Raw genomic sequence first — 21,480 nt, 5'->3', positions numbered from 1 at the left:
GGCATTATCATGATTGAGTTCACAGCCATAACTATCCCCCTAGGTTGGGATCGCCCCTTTCCCAACCCGCGGCTCGTACAGGCAATGTAGAGCAAAGTTATGTGTTGGTTCCAGCCTCTCGCAGTGAGCCTTCACCTGAACCACCGTATCACTCATGTGGAGGAACCATGGATGCCTCTCTAGCATGTGTGTTTGTTTAGGTTTAATATTTTGTAGTTTTTGTGTGTGTATTGGCTGTTGGGTTTTCAGATGTCTTCTGAAATACAGCCCACCGAATCCAAATGCTGTCTTCTCTGCAATTTATGATTGCAGACGGTGGAATTCTCCTTCAAAAGACCTTTTATGGTCAAGTGTCTAAGGTGTCATCTTGAGAAGAGGATAAATCCTTGAATTAAAAGTAATTAAATTACATAAAAAAAATAACAAAATAACACTGCCTTTGCTGGTGAGACCTAGTGTTTACAGTGATACCTTCCAGTATGGGCTACAACAAATTTGGCAATATGAAATTGTCTGAGGTAGAAGTGATTGTAGTAATGCCGTTCACTATGCAGCCAGGCACTTAGAGAGTCTGTTGGTGTTTGCATTTCATGTATCAGAAACTTCTGGCTCAGTGAGGAAAGCAACAGGAAACAATCTCGCTCCTCATTTGCCAAGTGCACCTCTTCAGTGATGCCTAGGTCATCTGTGACAGCTGATGGCGGAGCTGGATCCAGCCAGCCTTTGGACCAAGTACTCTACATTACACAAAAAGTTAAAAGGAAATCATCCTTTTATTGCTGTAATTTGATTTCCATATGGTCTAGTAGTACCTCCTCTGCGAACCATGTGACCTTGCCGCGGTGGGGAGGCTTGCGTGTCCCAATGATGCAGATAGCCGAGCCGCAGGTGCAACCATATCGGATGGGTACCTGTTGAGAGACCAGACTAACGAATGGTTCATCGAAAGGGGGGTAGCAGCCTTTAGGTAGTTGCAAGGGCGGCAGTCTAGACGATTGACTGATACGGCCTTGTAATAATACTCAACATGGCTTAGCTGTGTTGATACTGCTACACGGCTGACAGCAACGGGAAACTACAGCCGTAACCACCTCCCGAGGACATGCAGCTCTCTCTGTATGAATGATGGACTGATGATGGCCTCCTCCCGGGTAAAATATTCCGGAGGTAAACTAGTCCCCCATTCGGATCTCCGGGTGGGGACTACACGTGAGGGGGCGATCATCAGGAAGATGGATACTGACATTCTGCGAGTCGGAGCGTGGAATGTTAGAAGTTTGAATCGTTGTGGTAGGTTAGAGAATCTGAAAAGGGAGATGGATAGGCTAAAGTTAGATGTAGTTGGTATAAGTGAAGTACGTTGGCAGGAAGAACAGGATTTTTGGTCAGGCGACTACCGAATTATCAACACGAAATCAAACAGGGGTAATGCAGGAGTTGGTTTAATAATGAATAAGAAAATAGGGCAGCGGATAAGCTACTACGACCAGCATAGTGAAAGAATTATTGTCGTCAAGATAGACACCAAACCAATGCCCACCACAATAGTGCATGTCTATATGCCTACTAGTTCAGCGGATGATGAAGAAATTGAAAGAATATATGAGGAGATAGAAGATTTAATACAATATGTCAAAGGTGACGAGAATCTAATTGTGATGGGAGACTGGAACGCAGTGGTAGGCCAAGGAAGAGAAGGTAGCACAGTAGGAGAATTTGGATTGGGACAAAGGAACGAAAGAGGAAGTCGGCTGGTTGAATTCTGCACTGACCATAATTTAGTCCTCGCCAATACTTGGTTCAAACACCACAAACGACGGCTGTATACGTGGACGAGACCTGGAGACACTGGAAGGTATCAAATAGACTTCATTATGATTAGGCAGAGATTCAGAAACCAGGTGTTGGATTGCAAAACTTTCCCAGGAGCAGACGTGGACTCTGACCACAACTTGTTGGTCATGAAATGCCGTCTGAAGTTGAAGAAATTGAAGAAAGGAAAGAATGCAAAAAGATGGGATCTAGACAAGTTGAAAGAAAAGAGTGTGATGGATTGTTTCAAGGAACATGTTGCACAAGGACTAAATGCAAAGGCTGAAGGAAACACTATAGAGGAAGAGTGGAGAGTCATGAAAAATAAAGTCAGTAGGGCTGCTGAAGAGTTAGGAAGGAAGAAAAGATCAACTAAGAATCAGTGGATAACTCAGGAAACACTAGACCTAATTGATGAAAATACAAGAATGCTAGAAATGAAGAGGGCAGAAAAGAATACAGGCGATTAAAGAATCAAGTGGATAGAAAGTGCAAGGTAGCTAAGGAAGAATGGCTGAAGGAGAAGTGCAAGGATGTCGAAGGCTGTATGGTCCTGGGAAAGGTAGATGCTGCATACAGGAAAATCAAGGAAACCTTTGGAGAAAGGAAATCTAGTTGCATGAATATTAAGAGCTCAGATGGAAAGCCACTTCTAGGGAAAGAAGTCAAAGCAGAAAGATGGCAGGAGCATATCCAACAGTTGTATCAAGGTAACGATGTAGATAATTTCGTTCTGGAACATGAAGAGGCTGTTGATGCTGATGAAATGGGAGACCCAATTTTGAGGTCAGAGTTTGACAGAGCTGTGAGTGACCTAAATAGGAACAAGGCACCTGGAATTGATGATATTCCCTCTGAATTACTGACTGCCTTAGGAGAAACCAGCATGGTAAGGTTATTTGATTTAGTGTGCAAGATGTATGAGACAGGAGAAGTCCCATCCGATTTTCGGCAGAATGTTGTTATACCTATTCCCAAGAAAGCCGGTGCTGACAGGTGTGAAAACTACCGCACTATTAGTTTAGTATCTCATGCCTGCAAAATTTTAACACGTATTATTTACAGAAGAATGGAAAAACAAGTTGAAGCTGAGTTGGGGGAAGATCAATTTGGCTTCAGAAGAAATGTAGGAACACGTGAAGCAATCCTGACTTTACTTCTGATCTTAGAGGATCGAATCAAGAAGGACAAGCCCACGTACATGGCATTCGTAGATCTAGAAAAAGCATTCGATAATGTTGATTGGACCAGGCTATTTATGATTCTGAAGATGATAGGGATCAGATACCGTGAACGAAGAATTATCTACAACCTGTATAAAAATCAGTCTGCAGTGATAAGAATCGAGGGCTTTGAAAAAAGAAGCAGCAATCCAGAAAGGAGTGAGGCAAGGCTGCAGTTTGTCTCCTCTCCTTTTCAATGTTTACATAGAACAGGCAGTAAAGGAAATCAAAGAGAAATTTGGAAAGGGAATCACAGTCCAAGGAGAGGAAATCAAAACCTTGAGATTTGCCGATGATATTGTTATTTTATCTGAGACTGCAGAAGATCTCGAAGTTGCTGAATGGTATGGATGAGGTCTTAGGTAAGGAGTACAAGATGAAAATAAATAAGACCAAAACAAAAGTAATGGAGTGCAGTCGAATGAAGGCAGGTGATGTAGGAAATGTTAGATTAGGAAACAAAGTCTTAAAGGAAGTAGATGAATACTGTTACTTGGGTAGTAAAATAACCAACGATGGCAGAAGTAAGGAGGACATAAAATGCAGACTAGCACAAGCAAGGAAGAGCTTTCTTAAGAAAAGAAATTTGCTCATTTCAAACATTGATATCGGAATTAGAAAGATGTTTTTGAAGACTTTTGTGTGGAGCGTGGCATTGTATGGAAGTGAAACATGGACGATAACTAGCTCAGAAAGAAAGAGAATAGAAGCTTTTGAAATGTGGTGTTACAGAAGAATGCTGAAGGTGAGATGGATAGATCGAATCACGAATGAAGAGATACTGAATCGAATTGGTGAGAGGAGATCGATTTGGCTAAATTTGACGAGTAGAAGAGATAGAATGATAGGACACATCTTAAGACACCCAGGACTTGTTCAGTTGGTTTTTGAAGGAAGTGTAGGTGGCAAGAACAGTAGGGGTAGACCAAGGTATGAATATGACAAACAGATTAGAGCAGATGTACGATGCAATAGTTACGTAGAAATGAAAAAATTAGCACAGGATAGGGTGGCATGGAGAGCTGCATCAAACCAGTCTATGGACTGATAACTCAAACAACAACAACAACAACAACAACAATGGTCTAATATTCAGACTGTCCCTCTTTCCAAGATACAGTAATGGATGTTTTGCCATAATATACTGTATTATTTTATGCTAAATAGAATGTCCTAAGCCCAATAAGTTTTCAAGAAAATTAATATTCTTTTTGGTTGTTAGAAGTCCAACATACTAACTCAGGTAGGTTTTCAATGACGGTGGGATACGATTAAGACTGGGAAGGAAGTGGCCGTGGCCTTAATTGAGATACAGCCTGTCCACATCTTGAATTGCCTGGTGTCAGAACGGGAAACCATGGAAAACCAATCTTAGGACTGACATTGGTGGAGTTCGGTGATAGTGGTGATACGTATCAAGGTAAAATGCATGTAAAAACAATATATAGCATTGAAATATTTACTGAAAAATACAGAAAATGCCTTACAAAATAATATATAATTCATACAAACAATAACAGGAAGCATTGACACAATTCTCACTATATTTTCTCATTACATCAAATATTTCATAAATACAGTTTCACTGGGATTACCTTTGGCACATGACTGCTGAAGTCGCAATGAACAAGAAAATAATACGTATTAAACATTCACATGAAAGAGGACAAACAGACTTAATGTAATCAATTTTACATGCAAATGAACACAAAATACCAACATCTTTCACACTTATATATGCCATTATCAACACTTTGCACAATCTTCTCTGAAGCGAAAGTCTGACATGGTTTTGATATATTCAGAGCAAACCAAATAGCATCAATTTCATTGAAGTCCATTTAATTGATTAATTCATTAAAAAGTACTCTTTCAAAGATACCAACAATTTCCATATCTTGATTTGTTCTTGATATAGGAATATGAAATTACTTTGTCTACCATTTCATCTTTTTAAAATGCCCATCATCTTATGAGTAAAAAAAGTATAAAGCAGCATACTATCAAAAAAGAACATTTTTACACAAAAGAAGCCATTTAAAAGTAAAATAAGATCAGGAAAAGAAATCTGCATTTTCAGAAAGGATACCAACTTTATCAAAATGAAAAAATTAAAGCACAAACTACGTATTTATGGATAGTAAAAATGAAAGTAGTTTTTCCTTTAGAAGTTTTCAAGCTATTATAAAAATAACATTGAAAGTTCACTTCTGATAAGTAGAATACACAGAACATAAACTTACAGAAACATATTATTTCACGATAGTATTACTCTATCTTTGCGAAAAAGTTTGGCATTAATTATTTTAACCTCAGTGGTCAATTAATTATGTCCGTATTAACTTCAACTTAATCTTACATTCAATATATAACATTCCACCTTGTCAATACTTAATTTATTTTATTATCAACCATACATGTTTCGAGAGCCCCAAATGTTCTCTTCTTCAGCGGTACAAAACATCTATAAATCATTGATTCTACCTCATCATTTACACAATTTAAACATCCCTTAGACTATTAAAATATGGACCAATTACCTAAATCTCCAAATGTGTTCCATTGAGATTTAGTAGGAGGCTTGCAGTGGTGTCTCAACAGTGCACTAGCGCCAGCATCTTGGAAAGGTGTAGCATTCCAACTGACGAGCCCACTGCTACACTGGGGCAAAACGCTGGTAATTTCATGATTGAAAAAGCCTAAAGATTTGAAGAGCTTGAATGTTTTAACATTTGCAATTGATGAAATTAAATTAGGAACTTTATTTTTTGATATTGACAAATTATCAGGGAATCACATAAATCAGACAATCAAATAAAAGTTATCAAGCACTGCACCTTCCTTTGTATGATACGCCACAAAACACTTAATGCAAACCAATGTTACACTTTCTGCACCGTGTTGTCTTCTGGTGATAATATTGACATCTTGTTTGAGATTCTTGATGGATGAATAATGTGCTCCATTCGTGATGTTTTACTTGGTTACCTCTTAGTTGCCCACTTATTTGTTTCTAAGAAGGCAGTAACAATGCGAGGTGGTTGAGGCTTCCTCCACTTTACTTGTGAAGAAGCCACGATTCTGTTCTGCCATGTCGATGTAGTGCATTATAATTGGAAAGTACCATTTCTTGCCACGAATGGCTACTCTGTACACAGATGTAGTTTGGTCTCAACGATCGATTCCACCTATATACTGATGCACATAAAATATCTGGAGGTGAAATAAATATATCAAGAGCAGGGAAAGGGTCATCTGCTGCTGCTTTTTCTAATATCTTCAAGATTTCATCAAGGTTTAGTGACTTTCCATGTCGAAAATGGCCTCTCCTAAATCCAAAAACAACAGACTAAGCAGTTAACGTTATGAGTAGGTTGGTTGCTAACTATCGTAATAAAATGTAGCAGGTATTGTTTTAGAATGAACTTCTTTGTATTATCCCACCATCCTTTATATAGGACGGTCTAGTTTGAGCGGGCATGAAGGCCTTGTAATTAGAAATAACTAAGATGTAACTAAAATGTAACCAAGATATGCTAACAGTGAACGTATAAAATAACAGAGTTGTATGTTTGAATAACAGCAAATAATACCCACAAAAGGTCTGCCATGGCGGAGCATATCTTGTTACCTTCCAATCAGAACACAATGTGCACAACAGTGTCAGCACTTACAATACTGGAACACTCACAAATGACAACAAAACTCAATAACAAGGGTATGGAGACAACAGTCACTCACCGAAGAATTGGTGAACTAGACTAGAATACCAAAACTTATACTGTCCTACACATAGGACAGTAGGATTATTTGGGTTAATAGTGTCATGGGTGTTTAAATTGTATAAATGATGTTAATGAGGTAGAATTAATGATTTAGAGATGTAACAAATCCAAAGTATTTTGATGTTTTATATCGCTGAAGAAGAGAGCATTTGGGGCTCTCGAAACATATACGGTTGATAGTAAAATGAAAAAATTGTTAAGTATTGACAAGGCAAATACGTGTTATATATTGAATGTAAGATTAAACAGTTTGGCTCATATACATAGGCTATTTTTTAGCATACCTAGTATTATAGAGTAATTGTTGGTTATATTAGTATACTGAAGTTCACATTTATCTCTGAACACCATTTCATTTACATGAATGATACATTTTAAGTCAACTGAAATATAAAACTACAGTAGTATATTTTAATCACACCCATTTTCAGGATAGCAAAACAAATTGTACCATTGACATTTAGGAAATTTTGTTCTAGCATTGTACATTGCACTGATAATTTTTGTTATATATATCATTAAAACTATCGACTAAACAATAACAAACATATTACCTCAGCTGTTGAGTTGCAGACCTTCTGAAGTGGAGCCTCCTTACCAATTTTGACATTCTGATTGTGCTCCTGCCTAACAACAAGAGGGGAATTCTACTAGACAATTTCTATGGCTGAGTTAATTTTATTATACACATAATGTATTTCATATTAGAATCTGTATTGACATCAACTTTTACTTGTATAGATGTATTATCCATCTTTTTCAATACAATTGTTTTAAGAAAGGTGGATAATACATTTCTATAAGCAATTTAATTTTGTCAAGTGACAAAGAGTACATGACGAAAAGCAGGCATCAAGATTTATAGCCCTTCAAAAAAATACTACCTCAGCCGGGATCAAATCTGCAAATTGGGACATGCTACCACTGGTCCACTGAGGTTAAAAATACTGTCAATACTGACAATAATTACTTTCGCTTTTAGAGGTCACACTAATCATGTCATGGTTTGATCAGGAACATACTCCTTTAAACGAAGACTCTGAAAAGCAATAACATGCAAGATATACTGTAAATGAACATTGGTTCCAACTGAAGTAGTGTTATTCCATGAAAAGTCACAATACTAAATTATAAATATATTTCTTCAGAGTTCTGATGCTGGTAACTTAAATATTTCAAATACTAAAAGATCGAATATAGGCAGAACACATGCAATAGAGTATAACAAATAAAGGCACTAAGCAAGGTTTTTTATATTCTTACAATTAAACTGTAAGAACACAGCCTTACTTTTATGAATATAAAAGGAATGTTTTAATTTTTTTTATACAGTATATTAGGGCAAAAAACAGAATGAATGATTAAAGATAATGAAAACAGGAATGTTGTAAGAATAACACGACGCATAAGGAACCTAAAACATTTTATAAGGAATAGAGAAAAAATTATACTACACACAAGTTTATTGTGAAAATAAAGGGTTTTCAATATGTCACTAAATTAAAAGTCAATGACCCGACATATAAAAGAGAGATCATCAGCCTCGTATTGTAGGGGTAGTGCACATGCTTCTTATCCGGAGATCCTAGATTCAATTCTCAGCCAGCCCAGAGACTTTAATTCTGGACCGAGGGCTGGAATGAGGTTTACATAGTCTCGTGAGACCAAATGAGGGGCTGTCTGATATGAGAGGCACCAGACTCAGTCATGAAAACCAGGTAATACGGCAGAGGATGTTGTCATGCCTACCATGTTGCATTCCAAATACCTCCAGGTCATCTGGCTGGGCAGTAGTCATTTTGGCAGGTCTGAGCTCAAAATGGACTGCATAAGTTTTTTTAAATCATCATTAGACTAAATATTCTGAAAAAGATCTGAAAGGCAAGAGACCTAGAGGCTGACTGAGGAAAAGACTGATTTCCCAAATGAAGTAGGACCTGGAAGGAAAAGGGGTGGATCGGTGTCAAGAAAGGAAGAAATGCACTCTTACACTGCACCCACATAACTGGAAATGGTTAAATAATGATGATCATCATCATTATTAGGCTAAATAGTATTTTATTCAATGAAGAATATGATACACAAACTGTGGAATCACAGTTACTCATTTTTATATCACTTACTGCATATAAACCGATATTACTCAGAGGTGAAATGCACATACAGAGGCTGAGAAGGTCACTGCATTGGACTGTTTCCACTGTAAATATAAGAGGATGATTTGATGATAGCTGATCCAGGAGAAAACATGTGAGAGTCTACTACAATAAATAGGACAATGGCAGCAAGAGGAAGAAAATACGAATGCAAAGGAGAACTACAAGCTGAAAATCATCGTTGAGAGGTCCAAGAGATGATCTAAGAAATGATGGGCTGTTATATTACATGACATGAAGAGTAGAAATCTATATACCAATACCGTCCACAACCAAATGAAAAGGAGACAGTAGTCATACAGCAGACTCTGACATTAGGCAAGACAAACGTTTATGAAAATGGTGATGATTACTCAGCAATAGATATGGGGTGTCTTTACAGGGGTTACCACCTCTACTAGTTTGTGCTGAGGCTGTTAGAGAATGGTGGTGGTGGTGATGATGATGATAATCCACTGTTCAAGGTAAGAATCACAAATATGTTTATCTACTATTTGTAGATAAATGGCAAGTTCATGTGCAACCAACATAATATAAGATGGACCCTGTTTCTAAAGAAACAAAGAGAGAAGAAAAGAAAGAATGGAAGTCTTCAAATATCTGTTACTGGCAAAAGTACAGCAGAACCTCGATTCTCCAGACTTAATGGGACTGGAGGTGATCCAGACTAATGAAAATAAATATTACAGGAATAATAGCTGAGCCACTTCAAAAAGTTGAAGGTTACAGTACTACACATAACTAATAAACAGGTAATACAAAATAATGCATGCAGTACTATATCTGAATCACTTATTAATCACATAATCACTAAATTTCAATATGTTATTTACTCTTATATTATAGTTTCAGGAATAAAGTACTGTAATCTATGTTAAATTATTTGTTCTGTATAACAAATGAATAATATTTTTTGCATAAAATAAAATGTATTAACATTTTTGCTAAATTTGATCCAGACTAACGACGAATCCGGACTAAATGGAGCTGAACAAACGAGGTTCTACTGTATTACAAACTAGAATAACTTTTTTTTTCAACCACAAAGTATCTGAGGAACGTTTATGAATATGGTACAACGTAGATGATTTTATTTCAGCCATAATAACCCTACAATTTTTGTTTCCAAAATGTCACCCAACTGGTCTGGATGAAATTTGAAATTCTTTATTAATATGATCTTTCTTTATCTCTCAGGCATAAATGATAAACCAAAGTGCAAATATAGGCCTGTAAGAAATTCATAAACATTTTTTTGAGGAATAGTACTAGCACATTACATATTTTATTTTCTTCAGTTTACTTTTGAAGGCGATTAACTATTAGCACTTAATACTAGGCCTAGTTGCATGTAATGCAGAAGAAGATATAAGAGGATCTTGGTGACTAACAGTAGACCAAGCAATGGGGTAAATACAGTAACATAAAAACAGTATTCACATGTCTCTGATTATCATTTATCCAGTCCTGATTAGTATTTGATATTTGCTCACAGAGTGATACCACATAATTTCTACTGCATGGACACTTCTGAAATAAAAATGCATTTCCATTTAACAGATTGAGTTTTTAACTAAAGAACAACAGTTCAGACACAGCACAGAAAGGCGTTCTGTGAGCTGATCTGGTCGATGAGTGTGGATCAATTTTTATCTAAGATGTTCTACAGAGATCATCCTGAATTTGTGGTATTTACTTCAGATGACTAATACCAAGCACAATCAACAAATTACACTACCTTGACTTATTTAAACTGTCATACAAGTTGAGTTCAGGTTATAATAAGAACTTCAAAATGTTACAATGAGTGTTTCACACATATAACAATAATATAAATGAAACTAAATTGGAAATATTGGTAATATTGGTATGCTGTGAAGTTGTTGGCTAAGGCATGTTCCAATCATATAATTTTGTCTCAAAAATGTTTTTGTTTCTGTTATACATGTTCACATTAATCATTAAAACCTACCTTGCTAATGCCTGGAATAGGTAACTTTTCCCAATCTTTTGTTCTTTCACAAGTGAATGAACATTCCAGAAAAGAAAACATCGTGCTAGGGAGTTTTGCTTGAATGAGGTATTACATACCCAACTTTGTACAGCAAAGTAGATTAGAAGAACTTAACAACTAAATGAACAAAGCATTAACATTTTTATAATTCTTTGTAATACACAAAGCCTAATGAACAAAAGCTTATGGTAAAATTAAAAAGATATAAAAGGATATGATGATATCTCAAGCAACAGCAGATTACACTTGTAAATTGTGATTGAAATCACCTTTAATCACTGTATTTGCTTTTACTTTGCTTATGCTTTTTTTTTTTTTTTAAAGCTAAGATTTTCATTAAAATGCTGACAAAACAAAAGTATGCCAAAAATGATTAGGAATGAAATTCTCTCAAGTTTTATTCCCTACCAATGAAAAGTTACCCTTAAATACTCTAGACAACTTAACAAAGGGAAATGCTACAAAACAGATAATTTTGGAAAGATCACTATCATAACACCTGAACTTCTGTTGGAGACTGAAATACATGGCAGATATCTCTATTTTATTAAGTAAGATCCCAATGCGAGACATTTTACCCCTCCTTTTTTTTTTTCATTTTTGTGACTTAATGTCTAAAATAGGACTGCAAAAAATTTAGTACAATTCTAATGCAGAATTGCAAAGTCAAATATTGAATGTGATGAAGCTTGATGTCAAAACTTATCACACCCTCATCCAAAATCAACAGTTGCGATCAACCATTAATTCTGAAGCAACACTTCAATTAATTCATGTAATATCACAGAGTTTCGAGCCAGAGATGAAACTTAGACTATACTCTCCTAGATCTAGTACTTGTTTCATTAACGAGATTCAGCAATAAAATGACCCTTCACTGGATTAACTTTCCAGATATTCCAACAAAATGGATAATTTGTCATATACACCACTTGTTCATAAATTAAGTATCAGAATATTGCAGTTAAAGCTCCCAAAACTATGTAAATATTAGTCTAACAACATGAATTTGGTACTGCATTACTGTTTATTTCTCATTCCAATTTCCCCATATCTAGAATAGTTCTACTCATGACTTTCCCATCTGGCTCAAGCCAGTTTACCCAACAGTTGTAATGAAACAATGAGTTCTTGAGAAGAAGAATTAAGAAGCTTTTAGAGCAAGCTTTATAATAAATTAGGACGGAGGTCTTTCGTCCGTAACATTATTTTCTACACACAGACATTTACAAAATAAACATAAACAAGAAAAAAATATTGAATAAGGTGGAAACAAATTCAACTTTGTGACATTCACTAAATACTTCACAATTATTTAAAAAAATAAGCACTCACAAGTACAAGATTCATAAGCCATTCAGTAAAATATCTAAGCCTCTAGGCAGTCATCTAACGAAGAAAACAATTGTAAAGAAATACTATACATATAAATATATAAAAATCTATTTTTATCAGTTTGTTATGTTCATAAGAAATTAAAGAGTAAAAAGAGACTCAAAATACTGTCTAAAATTTTTTCACTAAGAGTTATCAAAATATATACAATATTTGAAACCAATTGTGTGAACACATTAAAACTCGTCATGACGTGTAAGAGCCTCACCAAAGTCTGTAGCTTGCGAACCTACAAACAAATCATATTTATTTAGAATTTCTTCCTTGGTTAACTTCTGATCAGCATCAGAATCTGACTCATAAATAAGGTGACGAGCTTCAGCTTCCGCATGATCAAAATCTGAAGGAATGATCCAGTTCTTCACCTGCAATTATATTCATGAACATATCAGTGAAGTATAATCAACAGAAGCAAATCATCAGTATAAATATAATATACTATAATTTGATGAGAGAAATATCTCCATAGTAAATTCATTATATTTTGAAACCTGACAGCAGAATTTTAGGGACACAGTAGAGCATAAAATTATGTCATAATTTAACCCTTCTTCTCTTCTGTTACATTTAGAATTTGTTTTAATGCCAGGCTGAGTGGCTCAGACAGTTGAGGTGCTGGCCTTCTGACCCCAACTTGGCAAGTTTGATCCTGGCTCAGTCCGGTGGTATTTGAAGGTGTTCAAATATGTCAGCTTTGCGTCGGTAGATTTACCGGCACATAAAAGAACTCCTGCGGGACTAAATTCCGGCACCTCGGCGTCTCCAAAAACGTAAAAGTAGTTAGTGGGACGCAAAGCAAATAACATTTTTTAAAATTATACAGACCTAATTCTACATTTTCAATTAGAAAATAGTGAAGCAAACATTTTTATAACAGCAAGACTGGAAGCTTGCAAAACAAACTGTAGAAAGATTAAATTTAGTATTTTTCTTGTAGGCCTACTAGCATATTGTTTTCATTTCCCACTATGGAACTGTATATTTCCCAGACCATGTGGAACTTGAACAACTGCCCCCTTACCAAGAACAATCCTCAACTGCATGGAAGCTTTTAAACAAGCTACAAATTGGGATTGCGAGATCCAAGGATAACCAGAAGAAATGGGGCTTTCTGCAAGGACGACACACCTTGCATGACTGTGGTGAACATCAGATGGCATGCCACAGATGACTTGCCCTTTTTCACTCATCTCTTAATCTGTCACTAGCCAACACGAATAATGTTGCCAAATTTTGAGTTGACATTGTATGTATGTATGATTTATATTTTCATTGTCTTTCTAATTTTTATGTATGTTGCTACTGAAGATTTTCCACTAAAGATTTTAAGCACATAAACGTTTCTTAAATAGGTACTTCCTGATTTTACCTCCCACTCGTTAACACCATTCCCATTCGAACTAAAAAATCACCTTTTTGTATCCATTTTGTGCAGCACTGACTAAAGCGTTAATCTGAATTTTAATGTACCAAACGCCAACACCACCACTGTGTTAAGCAAAGTTGCAAACATCAATTTTTCAGATCCACGGTCAGTTGGTCTAAAGAAAATGCACCTAATGACAGGAGGTCTAATAAAATAAGTCCAATAACAGTAGGTCTAATAATACAGGTCTAAGGGTTTTTTGTCTCATTAATACTTATGTCTAGATAGAACATACGTCAAATGAAAGCAGGACTAATTACGGAGGTCTAACACATTTTGGTCAGAAAAAGATCAAACCTGTGCTATGAATGTTTAATTTTTATTAATTCAGACTGCCTTGTAAACTTTAACAATAAATTTTTGTAGCTAAGAAAAAGGTCCTTGTTTATTGGTCCTACTCAAGATCATCCATCTTAGTTGTATGGAGCTTCAGCCGGTAGCTCATGTACTGGATCTTGTTCCATTGGTCCTGTTATACATGTTGCACTGCAAATATCCCTTCGAAAGCACCTCTAGTATAATTTCTGGTCATCTTTGCTCTTTAGTCCAAGATGATAATCAAAATTATTGTGAACCAAGACCTTCTTTCCTTTACTGGCTGAAACCATTGAAGTTGCCATACTGGAATTCTTAAACCTGAAGAGGAAATGTGACACCATGGAAACATCACTTTTCACAGTAATTGCAAGGCATTATTATATGCATAATGTATGTATCTACTAATTATGGCAAAATAGCTGTTAGACATGCTTTACTTACACCTAATTCACTTTTAGACATTTTGGAGCATTATACCTTCTTGCCTTAGACCTCATTCAACTTTTTTTTGATTTATGGACCTACTGTCTTGTAGATCAACTGCCTTTAGACGTACTGACTTGGAAGCACTTTCCAGCATATCATATCTGTGGAACTAAGGCAGAATCTGATGTGTCGAAAACATTATTTTTGTTTTAATGCCAGTATAGTAGATTTTGCAACGGGCAAAATCTGGTTGCTTCAGATGCTCCTAGGATACGCCATTCCCAAAATATGTTCAGCACTTTGAATGGTACCAGCGTGCAATAGCGTGAGTTTCCTTGTTTATATGGATGACGGCAATAAAAATGTGGCAACCTTACATACCAAATGAAGGACTGTTAGTTTGAAAATAAGTCAGTCTCATTGGCTTGGCTGTAGCATTCGCTGAGTTTCATCAACAGGGCATCGAATACACGGGATCTTTCTTTGAAGTGACAATGGCATCTCGCTAAATGTAATTATTTAATTTTTTCAACTAACAAAATATGTTCATAATTATGAAATGAAGGGTATCAATAAGTATGATCACCATTACTTTCCATTTGTTTGCTGTACTACGAAAGTAAGTTGTTGGTACCATATCATACTGCACATCCTTTAAAGTAGCATTTTATGATAATGCCATTAAACCTGCAACTTGATATTAGAAATTGGAATAGTGGGAAGTAAAATTTCGTTCATACACTAGCAGTCCGTATAGAGATGGGCATAATTATTTTGAAATGCTACAGCGTGTTCAGTAATTTCTATTCCTATTTTTCGTTCCCCTTCAGTGGTCCTACGTTGGAGGAAGTATCACAAATACTGGAAGAAGAGGACACAGATATTAGGGATATATACACTGAACCACCAGATGCAGCTGTGCATTCCAATGAGGATTCTGTGTGTGGGTGTGTGTGTGTGTGGGGGGGGTGAAGGTGGTATATACTTGACAATCTTACCGGGCATCAATTGCGTGCTCAAGCCAAAGTATTATGCAATCAAATAGTGAGAATTGTAATCTGCAGTGTGATTTGTTGTCTTAATGTTCCAACAAGCCAGCACCATCGATGTGCAGGTGAAAATTGTGAATCACGTGTAAGTACAGAATGTCTAAAGTGAAAGGTTGGTGTGTTGTGTTCCCTATTTTGCAAATTTTCACACTGAACTACAGGTTAGTGCTGACAGAAAACTTCAAAGAAAAGGAAGGAAAAAGGAAAAATCAAATGCTGGACAACATCAAAGGAAAGAAATATTCTGACATGAAAAACTTGGCTATGCTAGTGGCTTTATGTCGCACCAACACAGATAGGTCTTATAGCGACAAAGGGATAGGAAATGACTAGGAGTTGGAAGGAAACAGCCGTGGCCTTAATTAAGGTTCAGCCCCAGCATTTGCCTGGTGTGAAAATGGGAAACCACGGAAAACCATCTTCAGGGCTGCCGAAAGTGAGATTCGAACCCACTACCTCCCGGATGCAAGCTCACAGCTGCGCACCTCTAACCGCACGAACTTGGCTATGGACAGGAAAAGTGGAAGAGGTTTATCACATGACAAGACCTGCCTTAAGGCAGAAAACCTGAATGAATGGTCTGAAAAATATTTTGCGGCTTATTCAAGCTAATATACACATTATAAAAAACAACCATTGAAATATCAAATGAAGTTTAAGAGTTATGATTTTTCAAACATTTTGAGAACCTATAAAAACACCCCACCTCAATTTTTAAAAATCTCTCTTCCTTTTGTTCCCAATACAAGGGAGATAATCAAAGAAATATGTTACTTAGTTTTCAAGATATCACGTGAAATTTTCACCAACGATAACTCACACTGTATAAACTATGAAGTTCTATAACAGACTGTGTACAAGGCGACTGGAACACACGCAGCACTACACTGTGTTGCTTATGGTGGAGGGATGAGTTTATGGAGTCTACGTTCAATTCACAAGTAAATAACATATCACGTGAAAAAAAAAAAAGTTCCATGGTTAATCCACACTCTGATAATCGAGAGTTGACTGTACGAGTATTTTGATCAACAGTGAACCCTTTAGTAAATGGTGGTGGAAGACATTACTGTTTAAAGAGACAAGCAAATCAACTCCTATTAACTATAATCATAGGCAAAAGTGGTCAGACACTTTGAAGAATTAAGGTGTAACAAAAGAAAGGGATGAGTATAGAAGGCACAAAAATGGAAGCCTCACCAAACCTAATACTGTTAGAGCTGGAAGAAAACAAAAACTGACCAAGGAAAGTTGGATAGGAAAATTGAAGTGAGGAGCTTGGCACAAGTAAAGTGAAAGGAATGCCTGACTCTTCTAGAAACCCTGTAGTAGGTCACTTCTTACTATCAAGATGAGAAACCCAGGTAGGAGATCTTCCTACAGCATTATAGAAATCAAAAGTATCTACAGGCATAAAACTGTCTTCATTGATCTTCCTACAGCATTATAGAAATCAAAAGTATCTACAGGCATAAAACTGTCTTCATTGATGCTGTTTGCAACCAGCACAGAAATGCCCGTTTTCCTCCTTACTCTTAACAAACTTTTATCAAGAGAAACTATCTTTCCAAGTTGGCTACAAGTGTAACTGCAATCTTGTACGAGGGCAGATCAGAAAATAAGTTGCACTTCCCAGTTATGGCCATTTATTACACCACCTATACAACAGCAACACGACTATAACGACATACACTGTAACGTAACTTTTCCACATAGTTTCCAAGAGACTCCAAACATTTCTGCGAACGCACAACCAACTTGTCGATGCCGGACGCATAGAAATTTCCTCCAGCGTTCTGCAACCACTCGGAGACAGCGGCCTTCACCTCCTCATCGGTCTGGAAACGTCGACCATCGAGCTTCGTTTTGAGCTTACCGAACAGATGAAAGTCATATGACGCTAGGTCAGGACTATAGGGTGGATGTTGCCAGAACTCCCACTTGAAACGCTGCAGCAGTTCTCTCATTTGGTGGACCTTGTGAGATGTTGCGTTATCGTGCAACAAAATCATACCGGTGTTCAATTTACCCCGGCACTTCTCTTTAATCGCTTTACGCAACCGGTGCAACATTTTGAAAATACTACACCGCGTTGTTCGTCGTTCCTTTCGGCAGGAATTCCACGTGCAGCAAACCTTCCATGTCAAAGAACACTGTCGCCATAACCTTACCGGCTCAAGATTGAATCTTGGCCTTCTTTCGTTGTCATGATGAGGGGTGCACCCATTCCATTGATATTCGCTTCGTTTCGGGGGTGAAGTGGTGGACCCACGTTTTGTCGTCTGTGACGATTCGCCGCAGAAACCCGTTGCCGTCTGTGGCATAGCGTTGCAAAAATGCCAGGGAGGATTGGAAACGTTGTCCCTTGTGCTCATCGGTGAGAAGACGTGGGACCCATCTTTGACACAGCTTACGATATCCAAGGTCCTCGTGAACAATGGCGAACACACTGCCATATGACATGTTCAGCTGCGTCGCGATTTCTCTCAGTTTAATGCGCCGGTTCTGTCTAATGATCGCATTCACACTGTTGAACTTTGCAGGGGTCCTGGATGTTACGGGCCTGCCTTAGCGATGGTTGTCCGTGATATCCGTGCATCAGGCTTCGAATTGCTGACACCACTTTACGATACCTTGCTGGGAAATGGCCCGCTCCCCATACACAGCACTAATTTCACGATGAATGTCCATGCAATTCTTCCTTTTGGCCCATAGGAATTGGATTGTCGCACGCACCTCATATTTGGAGTGAACGTCCAGTTGACGCGCCATTGCATTTGGCGACGAGACACCACAGCGACCTGCCTAACAGACGTGTGGGCAGTGTCTGTCCCTTTCTCCGGTGTGCCCACGTTTGAGACACACAGCGCGCTGCTGGGCCGCGTTAGGCCGCTATTAGCCAGGGAGGCTAGTGGCGCAACTAGTTGCTCTGGCGAGTCACGGACCATTGGATCAAATGGAGCCTATTAGCCGCGGGCGACTAGTGGCGCAACTGAGAAACTAGTTGCCGGCCGTCATCTGAGCCGGTAACTGCTCTGGCGACTTTTAGTTGCTCAACTGCTTTACGGGGCATTGCAGTAAATGTAGCCTATTAGCCGTGTGCGACTAGTGGCACAACTAGTCGCCCGATGTACCTCCCCGTGCATACGGCAACGTCACTCAAGTTCGTGTTCTCACACCAGCTTGACGTAATGCGGACGATGGAACGCAACTGAGTCAGCGATCCACCTAACCATTATCTTTCCTCATTACTTTGTTTGGTCTCGTGCTCTGGTAGAGTGAATATATACTACTTATTAAGATAGTTTATTTATTGAACATGGAGACATCAAATAAAGTACAACAGCAAATGAAGGAGATGGCTAAATTATTTGAAAGTCAAATAAATACTGAAGACCATTTTTGAGGTAGAATGAAAACCGGTCACTTGGGATTCCAGAACTGAAGCTTACACTGACAAAATAAACACACTGAATTCTTGGAACAGCATTTTAAAGAACTTTATTCCAGAATTCGAAGCAAAACCCTAGTGCTAGTGGCTTTACGTCGCACCGACACAGATAGGTCTTATGGAGACGAGGGGATAGGAAAGGGTTAAGAGTTGGAAGGAAGCGGCCGTGGCCTTTATTAAGGTACAGCCCCAGAATTTGCCTGGTGTGAAAATGGGAAACCACGGAAAACCATCTTCAGGGCTGCTGAGAGTGTTATTCGAACCCACTATCTCCCGGATGCAAGCTCACAGCTGCGTGCTCCTAACCGCACAGCCAACTCGCCCGGTTGTGAGAGTTATAAAACGTTTACTACTCTTATATGGAAATACAATATGTAATGCCCATATAAATTCTATAATCGTTTTCATTTACAAGTACCATTGATCCATTATATGGCTATATTAGTGAATTGCAGCTCAACTGGGAAACACTTGTTTAGTCCTATATCGTTTCCCGTTATTTCTTCTTTTATGTGGCCAAGCAGTTCGCAAAATGACGACTTTGACATGCGCAGGTAATTGAAAAATTTACTATCATCCTCATTTAGATCGTCAAACAATGTATAATATAATCCTCTAGTCAGCCGAGAAACAAATATAGGATGTTTCCGCACTTTCCTAACCCTTCGGTTTTTCCTTTTTTTAATAGAAGATCAAGAAGTTCTTCGTAGGACGCCATTCTCTTAACTGACTATTGCCCGGTATGAACCGAGCAAGTATTCACAAGTTGCGCCACTAGTCACCCACGGCTAATAGCGGCCTTAATGCAACTAACCTTTTGATCCACCTACGTATTTCAGAGTTCAGCTCAGAAAATGGTTTTTTATGGTTTCCCATTTTTACACCAGGCAAATGCCAAGGAAGTACCTTAAGGCTATAGCCATTATCTTCCTAGCAATAGCCTTTTCTCACCCCAACACTGTCAAAAACCTGGTTGGGTAGGTGTAATGTTAAAATGTAGGCAAAAGAGTAACGAGAATGTATCTTAGTAGTCCCATTATGTCATCATTGTTGAGTGCTATACGGTAAAAAGTTTCATACAAGTAACACAGATACCACTGCTACTTACGAAAACTTATATACTGCCATGGTGGGTGCCAGAAGTCTCGAGACGAATCACTGACAAACACGTGCCTTGTAGCCATCGCAGAAACTTGATCTTGAGGGAAGAAAATAACGTCCACTAAGCAATCGCAGAAATAATTAAAGCTGGCTAGAAGGTTGAATGATGCAATAAAATAGCCTGCTGGTTCAAGAATGGGATCTCATGACACATACAAGACATCAGACGTGTGGAAGTTGTATTTGCCAAAATGGCTCTAAATCAAAGAAGCATTCAGAGATCTGAGTCTTCCCAAATAATGGTCCTTCTGTGAAGAATTATAGCAAAAGACAGCATTTATGCTGCTTACCTGAACCTTACCAGCTCTTATTTCAAATATGAAAGAATTCACTATCACTCTTCTACTAAATGCTTACAGATGTAATACAACTTTTAGTTCATGGCAATTTATCTGCAGCTACTTTTATAAGGTAAGCTAATGAATTATGTAACACAGAAGTAGAACAACTATAAATCAGAATGTTCACCCAGGAACTGAAGTACCAATGGGACCAGTTTGTGTCCTTGAGTGGAGAAGGGTGGGAATGTGTAAAGCCAATACCTGACCCAACTCCCGTGATTAACCTTTCAAGTGGTACATTTCTTTTGAGTAGCTACTAACATAGCGGCACATTTTCCATAAGGTACTGGGAAGTAACATATCGTCATTACCAGGACAAAACCTCCTATGTGATAATATTTTTGGAGATATACTGACCCGCAGCACATACATTATAAAGAGCGAGAATGCCTTGACAATATTCATGCATTATTGCACCTTAGATAACAGAACCTTACCGGCCAAAGTTCTAAGCTAAAATATTTCACATAGGAGGTTTTGTTCCGGCAGCGACGATATAGTGAGATACTCTTGTGTAGTATAGTATTTTTATCAGGTTCAAGAAGTACAGAATATGTATTAAGCTGTCAAAAATAATCATAGTACGAAGGGCAAGGCGTCTGGCTCGCTGAGGAAAGCAACAGACTCTTACGATGAGATACTTTCAATTGGTCAGGTATTTTCATCAGGTTTTCATCTCACTATCACGCTATTAAAATGATTACAGTGTCAAGGGCAAGGAAAGAGAATCTGTCACAGTGAGGAAAGCAACGGGAAACAACTTACGATTGAAATGGTTCATTTTTCAGGGAGTCACCAAGAAATTCCACACGTAACCAAACGTAGATTAACTCAGTTGAAATGATTTGATACAGAATATTGTGCACTTAGACTGTATGAAAACTTTCCACGACAAACGTCCCTTCCACAACATAAGAGACACA

The 21,480-nt window shown here is 37.8% G+C and overlaps 1 protein-coding gene across 2 annotated transcripts in view; it reads right to left on the bottom strand.

The window, feature by feature from the left end:
* Positions 1–4,478: 4,478 nt before the first annotated feature.
* scf (Calumenin scf) overlaps positions 4,479–21,480 on the bottom strand; it is a 74,785-nt gene continuing 57,783 nt past the window's right edge. The window contains exon 6 of one of the 2 annotated variants that reach the window (XM_067143656.2): positions 4,479–12,750. In XM_067143656.2, the coding sequence (XP_066999757.2) occupies positions 12,562–12,750 (189 nt within the window). In that variant the 3' untranslated portion in view covers positions 4,479–12,561. Of the gene's footprint in view, positions 12,751–14,240; positions 14,448–21,480 lie in introns of those variants that run through there. The other variant, XM_067143657.2, reaches the window with a different exon arrangement.

Source organism: Anabrus simplex, chromosome 3, assembly GCF_040414725.1.
Source record: "Anabrus simplex isolate iqAnaSimp1 chromosome 3, ASM4041472v1, whole genome shotgun sequence".
Lineage (NCBI taxonomy): Eukaryota > Metazoa > Arthropoda > Insecta > Orthoptera > Tettigoniidae > Anabrus > Anabrus simplex.
This window is presented reverse-complemented; position numbering and strand designations above follow the sequence as displayed.